This window comes from Alosa sapidissima, chromosome 23, assembly GCF_018492685.1.
Source record: "Alosa sapidissima isolate fAloSap1 chromosome 23, fAloSap1.pri, whole genome shotgun sequence".
Taxonomy (NCBI): Eukaryota; Metazoa; Chordata; class Actinopteri; order Clupeiformes; family Clupeidae; genus Alosa; species Alosa sapidissima.
The window spans coordinates 11,494,623-11,512,646 of record NC_055979.1 but is presented as its reverse complement, the minus strand read 5'-3'; the positions used below and the strand labels follow the sequence as shown (position 1 = coordinate 11,512,646).

General features: G+C 43.9%; 1 protein-coding gene across 1 annotated transcript in view; it reads left to right on the top strand.

Moving 5' to 3' along the window:
• LOC121698428 (radixin-like) overlaps positions 1-18,024 on the top strand; it is a 44,104-nt gene that overhangs the window by 21,923 nt on the left and 4,157 nt on the right. The window contains 12 exon segments of the mRNA XM_042080521.1: positions 4,760-4,855; positions 7,990-8,112; positions 8,523-8,678; positions 9,745-9,827; positions 10,398-10,519; positions 10,522-10,543; positions 11,918-12,014; positions 12,210-12,373; positions 12,888-13,018; positions 15,325-15,485; positions 16,159-16,251; positions 17,603-17,824. Coding sequence (XP_041936455.1) covers positions 4,760-4,855; positions 7,990-8,112; positions 8,523-8,678; positions 9,745-9,827; positions 10,398-10,519; positions 10,522-10,543; positions 11,918-12,014; positions 12,210-12,373; positions 12,888-13,018; positions 15,325-15,485; positions 16,159-16,251; positions 17,603-17,824 — 1,470 coding nt within the window.

The window sequence follows — 18,024 nt, the reverse complement described above, 5'->3', positions numbered from 1 at the left end:
CCGCCTGTACACAGAGCATTGCTGGTCCGGTTCCGTGAGTCCGCTGGCCAACAGTAGACCTCTGTTGTGGGTCAGAGTAAGCACACGCCAGGGCTGAACAGCTCCGCTCTCTCTCCTCACCAGCGATGTGACGTCACTCCTCCCACAAAGTGCTTCTAGTATTGTTGATCAAGATGTCAATGCCTCCACTGCACTGTGACTGCAGTCATGGTCTACATAATACAACCTTTGTTAAGAAAAGGGAAAGATGGCATCCTGTGTATTTTGTAACCCAAGGCTCCTCTTCTCACATGTACAGTTATTCATTTGGCAGACACTTTTATCCAAAGTGATTCACAGCAATAGAATAACATTTAAGCTACAGTGCAGAGGAGACATTAGCTAGGAATTACCACTGCATCTGTCAATACTAGTATTAGGTGGTAGGAGTGCCTACATTATAAGTACTAGTCAAAGTGTGGTAGAAGGAGGAGGGAGAGAAAGAGGAGGGAGGTAGAGGAGGGAAGGTCTGTGCCAGAATATTTCCTCACCGTCCAAGAGGTTAACATGTGTCTCAGTGACTGTCAGAAGTGGACCTGCTAGTGGATTATAGAGTGAAGAGGCTTGACTGGGATGAGTGTTGGCTGGAGAGTTAAGAATGTTCCCACATTTTCAGAGCAAAATATTGATTTGTTGACTCTGATGTCCACTGCTCACTCAACCACTTGAATAGTTGTTGAAGACATTAGTCTTCTTCCCTGGTAACTTTGAATCCGGGCTGTCATTGTTTTTTTTTCCCGACTATAATATTAGGTTTTGTAAGAACAGATTTTATGTTATATCCTGTAACACAGATGATCACTCACTCCAAAGCACTGAGATACTGCGATAGACTAAAAAATAGCATACTGCATGTTTTATTTTATTCTAAAAAGGAATAAAAGACACTCGAGTCTGTAGGTTAGTGATTTTAGAACAGTTCAGGGTGGTCCGCTAGTGTGTTGTGCCCATCAAAGCCCCTTAGCTGTTCTAACATCACTATAACCTTTGGCCTCTATAACATTTCTGTCCCTACAGAAATTTTCTGGGCTGGGACTTTTTGCGTGTTGGTTACCAGCTCCCTTATGCTCAGACCTGAAATTAAAGTAAAATGTGGCGTATGCTTAGGCTAATGCTTGCAGTCAAAAGTCTGGTTTGGGCTTTAATGTAACAGCTAGCTTTATTATTTCTCCTTGGTTCTATCATCAATTTTGCATTAACAGGCCTGATGTTGCCATTGTTTCATGTGTTGAAAAGTTATACTGGATTGAAATGATTTGTTGGAAGTGTTCAAACATCAGTTTTTGTGTGCTAGTTATATTCACAGAGCCTATTACGAAGACTCGACTCTGATTTTGGCACAGATCAGATATGTGTTATGACAGCGTAACCAGACCAGGAAGGCCAAGGGGCCCCCCTCAAAGCTGTACTCCAAATATGTACAAGCACACATGTTGCAATATTAATGTCTTTGAAATATTTATTTGATGTTGTCACAACATGTGAGGTCCCCGACCGCATAGGCATTTTTGTCCTATTTTGTTAATGGACGAAGAAATTCGACCATGCTCAATCAACCCCCTTGATAATACTCCCACACAGCCTGCCCAAACCACAATGCATTTCACCTGGGGTTAAGTGTGTGTGTGTGGCGCTAGTCCTTTAGTGTGGTTTTCCCTCGACCATGGTCAGCTCTGGTCCCTATAGAGCCTATACTGTATGTTGTCTTCAAGTGAGCAGTGTGACTGAGTGTGAGCCCCTCCTGGCTCCATACCCTTAGGGTACTTCACGCTAAATGTTTTTTTAATCTTCCTGCCCTGCTGAAGATAGATATGTAAAGTTCAATTGCGAAACCCCTCTAAATCCGTCTGAACACTTTTCTTTTAAATGAGCATCATCAGGCTCCTATAGGTTTTTGCCTACAATCAGAAGAGAGTGGTATTTAGCTAGCCTAGAAATCTAGACGCGCCCCTAGCGGCTGCAAATTACATTTGCTGCCAGGGCTAGTCTAGCAACTCTCCATTGGCTTGTGAGCTCCAGAAATCGAAACTTAATCAGGCCAATGAAATCGTGTATAGAGTCGTTAGGTGGGCTTAACATAATGATTGATGGCAGAGTTGCAACGGTTTGGCTTGAATTCCCTGCTACTTGAAAACAAATAAGATGGATGTTGCTGCTAGCAAACAGTGTGACACGAGTTAAGCTTTTATTAAGTTGGCAAACGTTTGAACTAGCCAACTAGCTTTGCTGGTGGGAAACGCATGGGACTCATAGCGCTGCCGCTGTCCTATTCCATGCAGAGGGAATTTGAAAGACAACTGATTATCCCGCCCCTCGGACTGAGCACTGCGAATGGTGAGTTTCCAGACCCTACATTTTAATGTGGGTCTGGCTCGCCAGGCTAGTATTTAGCGGGTTTTGATGCAAAATTATTTGATTAACAGATACTATGTGTGGTTCTCATTTTTTACGGAGGTGGTGTTTAGAGGGTTTTGTATCTGAACTCTTCATATCCCCAACCTTGGGGTTGGGACTTTTGAAATTCAAATGGGGTCGCCTGAGATACTGGGTATCTTACAATTGACCAGTACATTGCATTCAAATATACATACATTAAATAAAAAATATTAAAAAACCCCCATGGTATCCAAGTTAAGTAACTAATCGGATCCTTCATTACAATCTGGCTACGTAAAAATAAACGTAGACAGCCTGCAGGAGATGTTTGATTGACGTAATCATGCTTGATCAATGTTTCAAACAAAGTAGCAAAACAACCAAATGCGCAAACAAACAAACGACATTTGGGGGAAATCAAAGTACCACTCTCGACTGGTATCCGCATCCAACAGAGATGTTGTGAATGATCGGGGTCGCCAACGTTTTGTGACCTCAAAATAGGGTCACCTGCCAAAAAAGGTTGGGAACCCCTGCCTTAAGCACACACCTTAATCTGCTTCATAGCAAACTTGGAGATGGAACAGCAAAATGAAATGTGCTGCCTCGGTGTGAGAGTGAAGCCTAAATTAAAAATACCCCAGACAAGACTGTTGTAGCACATTAGCTAATGAATCAGATTAAATATCCACAATAATAGTGTTTTGAAATGACCATGCTATCAAATGTCTAATCAATTGATAAAATAAGCTGCTGAATGAAGGCCTTCTGAAGTTGCTACTTGAAGTTTGCTTAGTATGTTAAAGTTTGCAAAGGCAAATGCTGCCATTCTGTTGGCAATCCTGTTCCACTTGGAGAAAACAGACCTGTTTTGCCTGTGAAGAATTGCAAACAGACTGTAGTTAAAACTAACCACAGACATGTTATGGGTAATTTTATTTTGAATTATGCTAGATCACCTTTTTTTCTGTCTCTGCTTTTAGTAACTGGAGAATGACGTCTCTTTCCTACCAGACAGACCCCACCACAACCACACACAAACACACCTCCCTCTTTCTTTTTATCCGTGGCATCCCTCCATTTTCCTTGTGAACTGTCTCTTAAGTCCAAGCTTGTCCTCAGCCTCCCCCAGTCTGCATTCCGCATTCTCTGCTCCTGTGCTACAGCCGGCTGAAAGAACGCCAGCCTCAGCTGTTTAAGCAATCGAGCAGAAGTGTGTGTGTGCGTGCATGCATACATTCTTACACACATTTGCACATATTTACATCTGTTGTTTGTGTCTGTTTTCCTGCAGGAACATAATTATGTTCTCGTGTGTGTGTGTGGACAATTTATATGTGCGATTACGTGTGTGCACAGTACCCAACCCCCCACCCCCCTCCCCCAGCTTCACTCTCCCTGTTTTTCACAAGTGAGCAAATTACATTGCCTAAAAGAAAGCCTCATTGCCTGGCCCGTACGCATCTCTACCTATTAATAACATCCTGCCACAAACTTAAAATAATGGCTCTTCTGATATTTCCATTACATGGCATTCAGAGACAGAGGAGAGCAGTTATTATTTATAGGATGTAAAATCTGTTGTCATTTATTTGAGGAAATTGTTAAGCAACAAAGTGGTGCTTGGTGTGTAGTTCTCTCTGCAGCTAAGTCAGCAGTTCTCCCTGGCTGCTTCGACCTTTACATAAAATACTTCCTAATTAGAGTGAATTATATTTTAGCTGTTCTGCTGTGAGCATCACAAGGCAATGCTTTTGTTCTCAAAACACTCTAATTTTTAAAGGTGCCACCACAAAAAGTTCTTGATTTTTTTTTATTTTATCAAATGTAGATTTAGGCTTAGGAATCGTATACATTATTTGTTGTATCTATGTTATTGTGTGTGTTGTATAGTATTATAATCTCCTGATTTATATAGTTTCATTATACCTTTTTGCCATGGTATAGCCATAGATGCTGATGATGCATTAAACTGAACAGTGCAAAATGAAACCTGATTCTGACCGGTTTGATGTGTATGGACTGCCGAACCACAAACTAAGTATACACAAACAAAAGTAACCGCATTGATGCATAAGATCTGCTATTGAGGGCAAAGTGTTGTGCTGTGGTGTGTGTGTGCTTTCTAGCTAATCTGTTTGAAAAGACGTGTTCCCTAGAGTCAAAGACAAATGATACCTGCTGAGGAACGTGTGTGTTGTACAAGGCGAGAGTGAATCAATATTCTCCTGATTACAGATGCTATTGTTGTTAGACCTAATTGTTCTAATAATATTATGTTCCAGTGTCTGTCCCCACTCAGCAGCATATTGACTTGCATTTGTGCTGTGTGTTTGATGAGCAGGTCGTGAAGACAGTGGGTCTGCGTGAAGTCTGGTTCTTCGGCCTGCAGTACGTCGACAGCAAAGGCTACACCACATGGTTGAAGCTCAACAAAAAGGTGAGGCGCATAGTCTTCGTCTTCTCCCTTTCCTCTTTTCCTCCTAAAACTCTAGCCATCAATCACGGTGAAGTGGTTATTAGGCTGTGGTGAGGCCCTTCAATTTTTTTACAGACATCCTGTTAAAGATGGTGGCTAAAGAGTGGTTAACAACCACCCCCTCTTTGAATGCGCCTCTTTACCCACCACGACTCAGATGTGTCATAAAAGTGTGCATGTGTGTCTTGTGTGTGTATACATGTCCCATGGAGGTCATTGAAAACCGTTGCATGCAGGATGATCTACAGCAGGATTTCTTTAACAAGTGGCTCCAGCAGTGGAAAATACTGGGGCCAACTCTTGGGATTCAGAGCAGGCTGTAAGACGCTGAGCCTGCAGACTCGCTGAGGCCCGGAGTGAATTCTGTTCTGCTGTGGAAACCAGCAGTGGATCAGATTAGCAGTCACCCCCCTGATTCACACATATAGAATCTGCATGCTGTGTTGTGCGTGACAAGACTTGTACAGCTTGTACTACGTGGTTATTTACGGGCTGGATACCTAGCAGGCAGTATACCCGTCGGGCTTACATTTGAGGCCAAGTTCGTTTTCTGGAACTTAAAAAACAACCTGCCTCTGCAGCACTTCTCTATGCATGAGGGGCATACTGAGGCCTTCTGCTCTGTACATGCTAGAAACGGCTCTGTATAGAGGCAGACTGTAGGATTCTAAGTGTGGATTGATCACTTGTAATGTCTCAGTAGATCATGGGCCTATTCCAGAAAGTGGGGTTTGTTAACCCTGAGTTGAGGGATTCCAGTAAGAAACTTAACTCAAACTTTGGGTCTGTTACCGCGGTGACTGACTTTGTAAACATAATCTGCTCCCTAACAGGTTTTCTTGAACAAACCCAGTGTTTCTCCATATCTCCTCCCTCCTATTGAGCTCTCTTTGGACACTTGGGTGGTCATTTTCTCCTCTGTCAGTCCGACGCAAGGGCAAATTAATTTGTATAGCCTAGGCTACACCCAGGGAGGATTTTGAGATCCCGTATATTAACCTTAATCAAACGTTATCATTTTGAAATTAAAGTAGAATTTTATGCAGTAGCCTATGCCACCACTTTTTCTACCTAGGCTATAAGATAATAGTCCATTAAAAGGTAAAATGAATCTAATGTATTACTCATTATAAAATGTAAATCAGATTTATAGGCCAAGTATACTTGCGTATACAAGGAATTTGGTCTCTGCATTTATCCCATCCGTGAATTAGTGAACACACAGAGCACACAGTGAACACACAGTGAGGTGAAGCACACACTAACCCGGAGCAGTGAGCTACCTGCTACAGTGGCACTCGGGGAGCAGTGAGGGGTTAGGTGCCTTGCTCAAGGGCACTTCAGCCGTGGATGTGGGCATGGGAGAGAGCAGTGCTCAACCACTTCCCCCTCCCACATTTTTCCTACTCGTCGGGATTGAAACTGGCAACCCTTCGGTTCCAAGCCAGAAGCCCTAACCAGTAGGCCACGGTTGCCCCCGTTACCCACATTGCCTGGTGCAACAACATAGTAGGTTCAAAATATACAAATAGTAGACTAATCTTAGTAGGCTACAGTTTTTGATGGTTTGCACCATAAATGATGGTTTTGCACCAAAAATGTTTGCTGTTAATGTTTTTAAGTAATTTTTAAGTCACTGATCAGGAATTATAGCGCTCATAAAACAATTAAGAGCACAAACGATTTTAGTAATTCTCTGACGTCCAACCACCAGTTTAACCTAATTCTACGACTGTGCTGCAATTTCTTTTGAAAATGTGCACGCTGTGCTCGTAGGGATAACTTCTTAAATTGAGGGACGTAGGAAGTGGGGTAAGTTTTCTAGTTGCCATGGTGACTCGTCATTTCTGCGCTCCATTGATGATTGCTTTTCAAAGTCATCGGGCACACGCTGAACTGCTGTGTAGATTGAGCTAACCTATACCTGCTGTATTGGAACTGAAATCTCAAGTGTTTCCCATCTCGGGTTGATCAGGGTTACTCAGAGATCAGGGTTAGACAAAGAGTTTGTTAAACCTCCTTTCTGGAATACCGCCCAGTTGTGGTAAATCAGCAGTTATGGTGTGTTTCATTTGTGCTCGGAAGTCGTTTTTCCCAATTACGAGTAGGAAGTTGCAAATGGAACGGCCATTGTAATTCCTACTTGTCAGCCCATTGCAACCTGGAGTTCCCAGAGTTTGAATTTCCAAGATGGCTGCACCATTAACAGTAAATGTGAGCTGTAGATATTCACTGTTTATTAGCAGTAGTGTCCTATTTGTCTCATTAAATCAGTTGTGCAATCAATAGTGACCAACCTCTATCTGTCGCTATGCTGCTGGCTAGGCCTATATGAAAGCAAAGTAATCAGAAGATTATGCTGTTTTGACACTGGGAGTGGAATGTTAATTCTATGATTTATTTATAATGAAACAACCCCAGGAAAAAACATGAGATGCATTAACCCAAATTAGAAAGCTCTTTTTATAGGGAGTGCACTCCGGCGTTAAGAATTCAGCTGTGTTTATGCACCACATACATTTTCAGTTGCACAAGTGTCAAACCTCATCTTACGGGAAGCTTTTCTCTACAGCCAAAGGCTACAACACCCATGTGTGGGAGTTTTTACCCAAATGGTTTGAACATCTGTGCTGCATCACTCATTCTGTGTCAGTCTGTGTCTGTGTCCGTGTCAAATAATCATCTAGGCTAGGCTACATGGCTGCCTTTTCCAGCCTTCGTGATCAGGAGGAATGATCCTGTTCATGTCTTGTGTGTCCCAAAGTATGCTCAGCATTCACAAACCTCCCAGTTAATGTGTTCTCTACTACAGTCTGACTTTAGGCGGCATCCAACAACTAAGATCTGCATAAATCATTGTTGTAGTAGTGTCACAGTTGACATGGCGGTTTGTTGCTGTTTGAGGTGTTTTTATTGGTGCCTCTTTCCATGTCCTCACAACAAATGTGAAGTGTTAAAGCTTTATGGCCACATGAAGGACAACAGTCATTCCACCCAGCCACCTAGGCGATGCACTATGAAGTTGTTTTGGTGAAATAACCATCAGGAATGTGTGCTCTCTCTTTATCGTCCCTGTGTCTCTGTCCTCTGCTCAGGTGACCGCGCAAGACGTGAAGAAGGAGAACCCACTCCAGTTCAAGTTCAGAGCAAAGTTCTTTCCAGAGGACGTGTCTGAGGAGCTGATCCAGGAAATTACACAGCGCCTGTTCTTCTTGCAGGTGAGAGGAGGACTGTTTGACACATTCATTCACACTCACTCCGTTTGCTCCTCTCTCTCTCACACCTCTCTCTCTCTCACCGTGTGTGTGCACTCCATTTAGTCACCCTGGGTTTTTATCCCTTCTCTCTAATTTGCCACCTTTCCCCCATCCCAGGACATGCTTTCAATTTCCTTTTTGATTATTTCCTGCCATCTTCATTTCTGAGCTTATCTCCCTCCAGCACTAGCTCACACTAATCTCTCTCTCTCTCTCTCTCTCTCTCTCTCTCTCTCTCTCTCTCTCTCTCTCTCTCTCTCTCTCTCTCTCCTCTCTCTCTCTCTCTCTCTCTCTCTCTCTCTCCCTCCTCTCCTCTCTCCTCTCTCTCTCCTCTCTCTCTCTCTCTCTCTCTCTCTGGTTATTACGCTCAGGTGAAGGAAGCGATCTTGAATGATGAGAATTACTGTCCCCCCGAGACGGCCGTCCTTCTAGCCTCTTACGCAGTCCAGGCCAAATACGCCGACTTCAACAAAGACATCCACAAGCCCGGCTACCTCAGCAACGACCGCCTGCTGCCTCAGAGGTGAGTTCAGGAAAGATAGGGAATGTGTGAGTGTGTTCAGTCTTGTGTGTTTTTTGGTTGGGGAGGGAGGGGACTGGTTCATGATTACATGTATGAGTGTGTTTGTGTCTGAGATTATTCCTAGATCCTGTGCGTACTTATTTAGTGTTAGCGTCTTTGTAGATGTCGGTCTAATAATTGTTTTAAAGCTTTAGATTTGTGGAAGCGTGTGTGCGCGTGCGTGAGTCCATCTGTACATCTTTGAAGATAGTGTCTCTAATGATTATATTAAAGCTTTAGATTTGTGGATATACAGTATGGGTGTGCGCGTCCATGCATTTCTGTGTGTGTGTGCGTGCGACGAGTGCTTTCAAAAGGCTAATGAAATGTCCAATGGCAGAGGCAGCTTTGAAGCCCTGCAGTAAATTGCCTTGTTAAATACACAGAAGCGGAAGGAAGGAGGGAGGCAGGCAGGGCAGGAACGGGTCCAGCTGAGCTATGTGCTTGAACTTGACCCTCAGTGGGGCCTTCAAGGATATTTAAGTCGGGGTTTCCCCTCCGTTTGTAATTTGTCAGGTGGCCTAGTTGGCTTGTGGCCTTGAAGTGTCTTGTATGTCCAAAGAAATGTCACTTTTCAGTAAAGGAAGGGACTGTCCAAGCAAAATGGCAGTGTGTAGGATCTGTTGGAGAAAGGGTAACTTGTAAAGTAATTAGACTAATTGGCAGATGGGCTGTACAATGTAATGCATTGTCTCAAAACATTTTGACTGCGTTACTGAGCATAGCATAGGTCATACTGTAAGTCATTACATTCATAACTCTATTTTGTCTATTAGATTACACCATTTTAATTCAATTAAATGAAAAGCACTTTTTTTCAGTAATGACATTGCTCCAACCAATAAATCATCCTTAACTGAAATGGCCTTGAATGCATCATTTTCTGGTGAAACAGAAATAGACACACAAATACAGAGAATCTCTTTGTCACTGAGCCAGACTTGGCAGTTTGGTGTTGTGTTTGTCTGAATAAGCCGTCCTTGGGTGACTCTTTCCCCTCCTCTCCTCCCCTCCCCTGCACTGCACTGCAGAGTCTTGAGCAGCACAAGCTCACAAAGGAACAGTGGGAGGACCGGATACAGACCTGGCACGAGGAACACAGAGGCATGCTCAGGTACGGTCCTGCACTCCCTCTTCTCCCTCTTGGGCCACTTTTTCCTTCCTCAGCATTTCAGTAAGGCTGGTTGCAGTTGGCATGTAGCCATTGATAAATTAATTCCTTTTTATTTTTTTTATAAAGGAGTGCCTCATTTCAGTTTTATTTCAGTAAGGTTGTTTTGTTACAGACGACTTAGGTGTCGGTGCTTTATTACCTCACTCATTGTACCATAGATTTTAAAAACTTCCCTAAAATATCATTGTTGCTACGCTTGTAATAGTTCCATATTGATCTCCCATATTTTCTACTATAGCATACCATGTTTTGGCCATTTAATAGCCAGGTGCTGATATGGCTTTAAATGAAATGAAATTAAATCAAACAAACCTCACTCACTCAATTGTCTGAAGACATTGTAGTTAATTATTTTAGATTGGTTCTGGGAAGTTTACTCATTTGGCTCAACTAGACTTCACAAATGTCATACCTGCTTGGACTGGTTGTCTTTTTTCAATGTCCTTATTATTGATTGTGTCTGTCTGGTTGTGTGTGTGCGTGCATATCTGGCATTTTGTGTTTATGCAGAGAGGATTCCATGATGGAATATTTGAAGATCGCACAGGACCTGGAGATGTACGGAGTGAACTATTTCGAGATCAAGAACAAGAAGGGCACGGAGCTGTGGCTGGGCGTGGATGCGCTCGGCCTCACATCTACGAGCACGAGGACAAGTAAGCCCTCCACTCCTCACTCCTATATAGTAGCCATCTCACACTTGATTAAAGCAAGGAGCAGAAACACGTGTAGTTGTCCAACAGTTCATGCTTTGTTTTTGGATTCACTGCCTGGTCTTTCATCTTTTCATCCTTTTAGCAGCTTGAAGTGTGTGTGTGTGTGTGTGTGTGTGTGTGTGTGTGTGTGTGTGTGTGTGTGTTCAGACATGGGTACCTCTTCTCTGGTTACTCATAGTTGAGCCTCTGCCAAGTACTTTCCCATAGACCCTCTCTTCGTAGAACTGCAGGGACTGTGTAGGTGTTTGAAATATGGCTGTGGTGTAATCAGCCTTGTGCTGATGCATATCCGGATCATAGTGATCCGGCAAGTGGAGGCTGGAGTGGAGACGTGTTGCAATAAAAATAAACTCTCGAGAATATAGGATTGCCTGTGTGCTACATGAAGGTGAGGCTTATTAGCCAGTGGAGTCAGATGTTCGTCTGAAGTGCTGATTAAAATCACAGGGGTCTTTCCGTATTGGCTATCGGATGATTGTGTAGTAACAGGATTTTGGCCTAAATAGATTATTTTTTTATTTTAAATAATGGTCAGTATAAGTTTGTGTTTCATTGATGGTATTGGCTCATTCAGGTTGTGCATAATTGGCTTCTGCATGAATGATTGTTATTGAATATGATGGGTTTTGAGTGTCGAGAGATAGGCACTGGTGTCTGCGGTCAATGACGCCCTCAGCTAGTGAAATCTGAGTGGCCAATGGCTCGTACTGTATGTACACACTTCCATTCTGATGAGTCATGCTGCTCAGAAACCTCTGGCTCAGAGTTAACGGCCTAATAACGTCCGCGACTGGAGTTACGGGATGGAGGACTTTTGGGTGGGGGGGCGTTGAGGTCTGGGGGTTCACTCTGAAGCAGTTGTTTTCCCATCAGCACCCCCAACTTTTCTTTTCCGGTCCTGTGTGCATCATCGCACCACAGTAAATGCTGACTCGAGCCTGAATAGCTCTGAGCGAATGCTCACACTCTGACCTTTTCACTGAATATTCATGGCTAATGGCTTAACCTTAGCTGTGAGATTAAACCGTCAAACGCCACCAAAGATATTGCTACACAGTTGACAGCCCCTGGTTAATTTATCTGGCAACACATGCCGAATGCCTCCAACAAGTCAGGGAGGGAAGCAGATGGTCTTGAAAATGTCGCCTGGTCGCAGCTTAAGGACCCCCTGAGACTGTCTGATCAAGTCGGGACTGATCTGGTCTAGACTGCTAAGTGGTAGCTATCGCCCCCTTATGGCTAATGTAGGATTTCATTTGACTTGATGGCTGGAATTATTCTACATTTCTCTGATTCTCTGTTTTTCTCCATCAGACTAACACCAAAGATTGGCTTCCCCTGGAGTGAAATCAGAAACATCTCATTCAACGATAAAAAGTTTGTCATCAAGCCGATCGATAAGAAAGCCCCAGTAAGTGTTTTTATTTTTGCTCAGTCTTTCTGGTGAAATTAGATGTGTCTCTGTCAACTATTTCTTTACACCAGATTTCAGATACTCCAGATATTACAAAAACACATAATGTAACAGGAGGGATATGCAGGTAGAAACACACGTATGAACTGTTCTTCATGGTATTGACGCCTGGGCGTTTTATTTTCCGTGCAGGACTTTGTATTCTATGCCCCACGGTTGCGGATCAACAAGCGCATCCTGGCGCTGTGTATGGGCAATCACGAGCTGTACATGAGGAGAAGGAAGCCAGACACCATCGAGGTCCAGCAGATGAAGGCCCAGGCCAGAGAGGAGAAGCATCAGAAACAGATGGAGAGGTATGAAGCCTGCACACACACACATGACTAGCAAGGTTTCTGTTTTTCTGAGAATAGTTACTTACAGGAAGATGAGATGACTTGACAGAAAGATTAAAAACATCACTTAGGAGTCAGTGATTGCATTTAACAAAAAGGTTTTTTTCTGGAAATCTATTATAACAAAAATATGCATCTTGAAAACGGTCAATCAGAAGCCGATGGACAAACCTTGTGACTAGAATTTAAGAGCAATTTCATTCTTGCCTCTCAACCTTTGCCCTCTCACATTGTTGCTTCCATGCAGTCACACGTAGCGAATCATTACAACAAGCATCATTTGCATTTGTTTATTTTGCACAAGCTTTTAACTAAAGCCACTTGCAGCTGCACGTCAAGTATGCGTATTCCATCAGTAGAAGCACTTCTGGCAAATTGGAACCCCTTAACGTGATTCATCATTCATACTACTGGCGCACGGCACCATTTCCTGTTTTGAGCTGCCTTAACTGAGATAACTCCGCTGTCTTCCAAGGGCCCAGCTGGAAAACGAGAAGAAGAAACGCGAGTATGCGGAGAAGGAGAAGGAGAGGATCGAGAGGGAGAAGGACGAGCTCATCGAGAGACTGCGACAGATCGAAGAGCAGACGTTAAAGGCACAGAAAGGTGGGTGCAGCTGGTGGTTGAAGCTGACTGTGTTACTGGTGCCTCTCCATCTCCCACTTTCTAACATCCCCAGCAGCCTTCAGTTTATACACATTATCCGCATTTAATCCCAAAATCCACTGTCAGAACTGAAGATGGTTCTGAGCACTGAAATGGTATTAGGAGTGTGTTTCTTAGCATTTTGTACAACAAGGGGGAAAAGTCAACATTTAGATGACTTTGGAGAGGGAAGACATTGGGCATGTATTTAACATGTGGGTTTCTGTTTGACCACATGACGGCGCAGTGGAGTTTTGCCCGAGAGAGCCTGGCTGTGTGTGTGTGTGTGTGTGTGTGTGTGCGCGCGCGCATGTATGTGTATGCTTCTCGGACAGAGAGCTGCTTGACTAAACTCTAATCTCTCGCCTCTCGTAGGGCTGTCCCCAGCTCCAGGTAAAACACCTGGAAACACCTCTTCATGTTAACACCACCCTTATTTGTACCCCTTTGCCTCCCCAGATAAGAGGTGTTTCTCCCCAAATCCCCCACCCCTCCACTCCCATCCTACCTTCATGAATCATGCGTCACTGCCCCCCCCAACCCCCACACACACACACACACACACACACACACACACACACTGTCTAAGCGCCCATGTGCATGCTGCTCTCTGGTCTTGCATTCAGAAGCTTCTCGTGTGTGTGATTATGTGTAAACAATGTGTTTATGTTTATGGAATACAGCAGACACTTTTGTCCAAAGTGACTCACAAAATATAGAAAATATAACAATGCAATAGTTTCAATTAACAGTAAACCATTTTAAGAAGTTGGTAAGACTACATTAAGGAAAATGGTAATAATAACAAATAATGTCAATACAATATCAACGATCAATAATGAAAATAACAAATACCATAAATAAACAAACCATAACTCATAAGAACCAATTAGTGCGGCAATAGTACAGCGTTCAGGGAAATCGCTATGGTCTTTCATACTGTTGTCAGGTTGGTTATAGAGCTGTAAGTGAGTTCCTTAGGTCATGGATAGTCTTTATTCTGGGGAACCTTCTTATCATTAAATGGGGCGTGCCACGACACAATGAGTCTTGTGTAGCGGAAATCCATTTCGAGATATAGCGATTTGAGTGCAACGAGGGTCGAAAATGACACAATTATGCATTTTCTAATTTCACCATGAACATATTCCTTTACCTCTTATCTATCACAAATATACATATCTTACTGTAAAAGGACCTAGAAATATGATTTTGAAGGCCAAATGTGTAGGCTGCGCATTAAAGTTTTCTTCATCCTTGTTCAGACGCTTGCTGTATGCCTACTTGAGAACAGAAAAGTTTCCGTTTTCTTTGGTCTGATAACTTTGTGTTTTGGCTTTTGGCCTCTTCAAGAAGTCATCACAAATAGGCTATCCACTTGTAATTATTCTGAAGAAATTGTCTATTTTAGCCAAGAGATTTAGGAGAAGAAACAGCGACCTAAACAGTTGTTGCAGCTGTCCGATTCAATTTATTTTGGCCTATTTAAAGACAAAAACATTAGGCTATGCATTAAACTCTTTTTGTCCTTGTCGTCTTTAGAAGTTGATCGAACATAGGCTAGCCTACTTCACAAGTTATACTAATGTCTCACAAATTTTACCGCCTGCGTGAATGGAGCGTTTAGAAGCTGCGCTGTGTACCGGTAGTTCGAACTTTTAAAGCTGAATTTCTCAAAACCTGTTTTTTTGCTGAGATGACAATAGCCTTCACATTTTGGCCAATATATCTGGGTTGGCTTAACGGAATTGAACAAATGACCCCTTGTTTTAAACCCTAAGGTCTGTGAATTATGAATATCCAATAAACACATTTTTTTAATTTTGTAAACTTGACTCATTTTGTAGTGGCACACCTCAAATTAGCTTAGGTAGATGAATTGAGAACACACATGCACATATCTAGCAGGTGTGACTGGCTTATTCATTCTCATGTCTTGTGCTGTTCTTATGTCTCCCTCAGCAACTTGTGGGCGTTTGTTGTTGTGTTGTGTGACGTCAGATTGACATGGCCATTCCTGTTCGTCTGTGGATTTGAATGTCCAGGTCTCAAATGAGAATTGCACTGAAATGTTGGCATTACGGCTTGTCGCTAACTGGACATGTATGTCTGTGTGTGTTGTGTCTGTGTGGTATTTGGTCTGTGCGTTTGCGCCAACCTGCTGGTGTGTGTGTGTGTGTGTGTGTGTGTGTGTGTTGCGTGCGTGCCTGCGTGTGTTGTGTGCGTACGTGTGTTGCGTGTGTGTGTGGTGCACACGTGTCTTGCAGAATTGGAGGAGCAGACGCGTAAGGCTCTGGAGCTGGACCAGGAGAGGAAGCGGGCGAAGGAGGAGGCCGAGCGACTGGAGAAGGAGCGGCAGGCGGCTGAGGAGGCCAAACTGGCCCTGGCCAAACAGGCAGCTGACCAGATGAAGAACCAGGAGCAGCTAGTACGTCCGCTGCTCCGTTCGGGTCATAATGTGTTTCCAGGATTAGATTTGAAGTAGTTTATTTTCATTACTCTATATTACGCTTTATTTTCATTACTCTATATTACGGATGTGCGCAATCATACACACATCCCCTTAACTGTTAAAATGTTTCAAAGATTTCTCTCACCTTGTATGATGGTACAGTACAGTTAGCCTCTCAGATTTTCTGAAGAGGGAAGAGGGATTGGATTAATTTTCTGCCGTGATCTGGACCTATGCCAGACGTTCTTGTGAAGGATTTTCAGTGTGATGCCTTTCAGGAATGTGCAGTAGGAGTCTAAATTATGTATGCCTTGTCCAGCTGCAGTAATGTCATATATATGAAATGTGATGTATGATCACACAGACACACATTCACAAATTACCAACATACTATATTATCAATGTTCTTTTACAGGTAGACGGCATTCTGTTTTAACGTAATTCATTTTCCTATCAGAGCCATCTTTGCTGACCAGCCTTAAGCTAACATTTAAGCTCTAACCCTCAGTTGCTTCTTTCTGGGCGCTAATCAGAGCCCCCCCCCCCTCTACTGGAGGGTGGGGGGGGTGAGCTGGAGTAGACTGGTGTGGGTCCCTCTCATCTGACGGTGAGTGCTGCTCTGCTTGTCTCTTGCCCCCCTCCCCCACAGGCCGCGGAGCTGGGAGAGTTCACTGCCAAGATCGCCCTGCTGGAGGAGGCCAAGAGGAAAAAGGAAGAGGAGGCCACCGAGTGGCAGCACAAAGTAACGCTCCGACGCCCGCCCGCCCGCCCGCCCGCCCGCCCGCCCGCCTGTCCTCCTTCCCCGCCCGCCCGCCCGCCTGTCCTCCTTCCCTGCCCGCCCGCCCGCCGTCCCCGTCTACTCATCCCTCACTCTCCCTCTCTCTTATCTCTTGTGCTGAAAACGGTTGCAACTAGCATGCCACAAAACTGATACCGCGTGTGTGTGTGCACGTATGTGTGTGTGCACGTATGTGTGTGTGTGTGTATGTGTGTGTGTGTGTGTGCGCGCGTGTGTGTGTGCACGTATGTGTGTGTGTGTGCGCGCGTGTGTGTGTGCACGTATGTGTGTGTGTGTGCGCGCGTGTGTGTGTGCACGTATGTGTGTATGTGCATGTGTGTGCACGTATGTGTGTGTGTGCCCGTGCGTGCTCGCGTGTGTGTGTGTGCATGCTTGCATGGAGAACATGTATGCTTCCTAACCTTTTCCATATCCCTCTAGTACCTCACTTCGCTTTATTTCATTTCATCCCGTGCCTCAAAAGCAATTCTGATAGATACGACTTGGAATACTTTATAAGGAGGTTTAATCAGAACAAATGTAATGTAAATGATAATTACAATTTAATAATAACATTTCTCATGATTTGTTGTATAGTATGTTTTCAGTAGTATTAGTAAGGACAAGTAATCAAACACATTTACAGTGTCCACCATGATGCACGTTTCACATGTTTCATACACGTACACAAACATTGCCCTGGTGAATAAGAGGTCATGACTAATCACTCAGGCTGCCTCATGTGCACTGCTCTAACCCAGCACTGTAACAGCCAACCACTTCAGCCCGCTGCCATGAAGTTTGGGATTAAGCTTTGATCATGCTGAAATCCCATCCCTCCCCCCACACTGAGGAGGTGTACAGTAAGTGGTTTATCCACGTCGCTGTACATCCACAGCCACCTTTAAAGAAATTTGCTTGTGTCTCTGCACGGTTATAATCGAGCACAACCTTTTCACTATCGCCAATATTCATATTCTGATTGAGGGCACACAGAGACTATAGACTTGTTGTCTTGTGGGTGGATTTGTAGTGGGTGTGGTGATAGTAACTGTAAACTTCAAATTCTATAAATTGTGCCGGAGTGACCCCTTGTGGTTGATGCTGGTAGTGACCAAAGTGTTTGGCAGTCAGTAGAGTTTGGACACATAGGGTTTGAGACATCGGTTAGGGGCATGTCTGGTTGGCATCTTTCACCTTCATGTCTCCTTTCTTCCTCTCTTCTTTCTTCTCTTGCCTTTCCTGTACTTGTCTCTCTTCCCCTTCTCTCATTGTGTGTGTGTGTTTAATTCTCTCTTTCGTCCCCTCCCTGCAGGCTATCTCGGCGCAGGAGGACCTGGAGAAGACGAAGGAGGAGCTGAAGACGGTGATGACCGCTCCCGCGGCGGGCGCCGGGGAGAACGAGCACGATGAGCAGGACGAGAACAGCGCCGAGGCCAGCGCCGACCTCTCCAGCGATGGCGTCAACGACCACCGCAGTGAGGAGCAGCGTGTCACAGAGGCACAAAAGAACGAGCGTGTCAAGAAACAGCTACAGGTAAAAACCCACTCGCCACACTTGCAGCTCTCCATTTGTCTTCATCATAATAATGAAAACAATACTGATAATGATAATAAAATAGGGTGTACTAATCTCAAAGTGCTTTATATGATCAATCAGAAAACATTGGTCAGAACACTGTACAGTAGAATAATCAAACTAAAAGAAATGACAAATAAAGTGTGTTACATAAATGA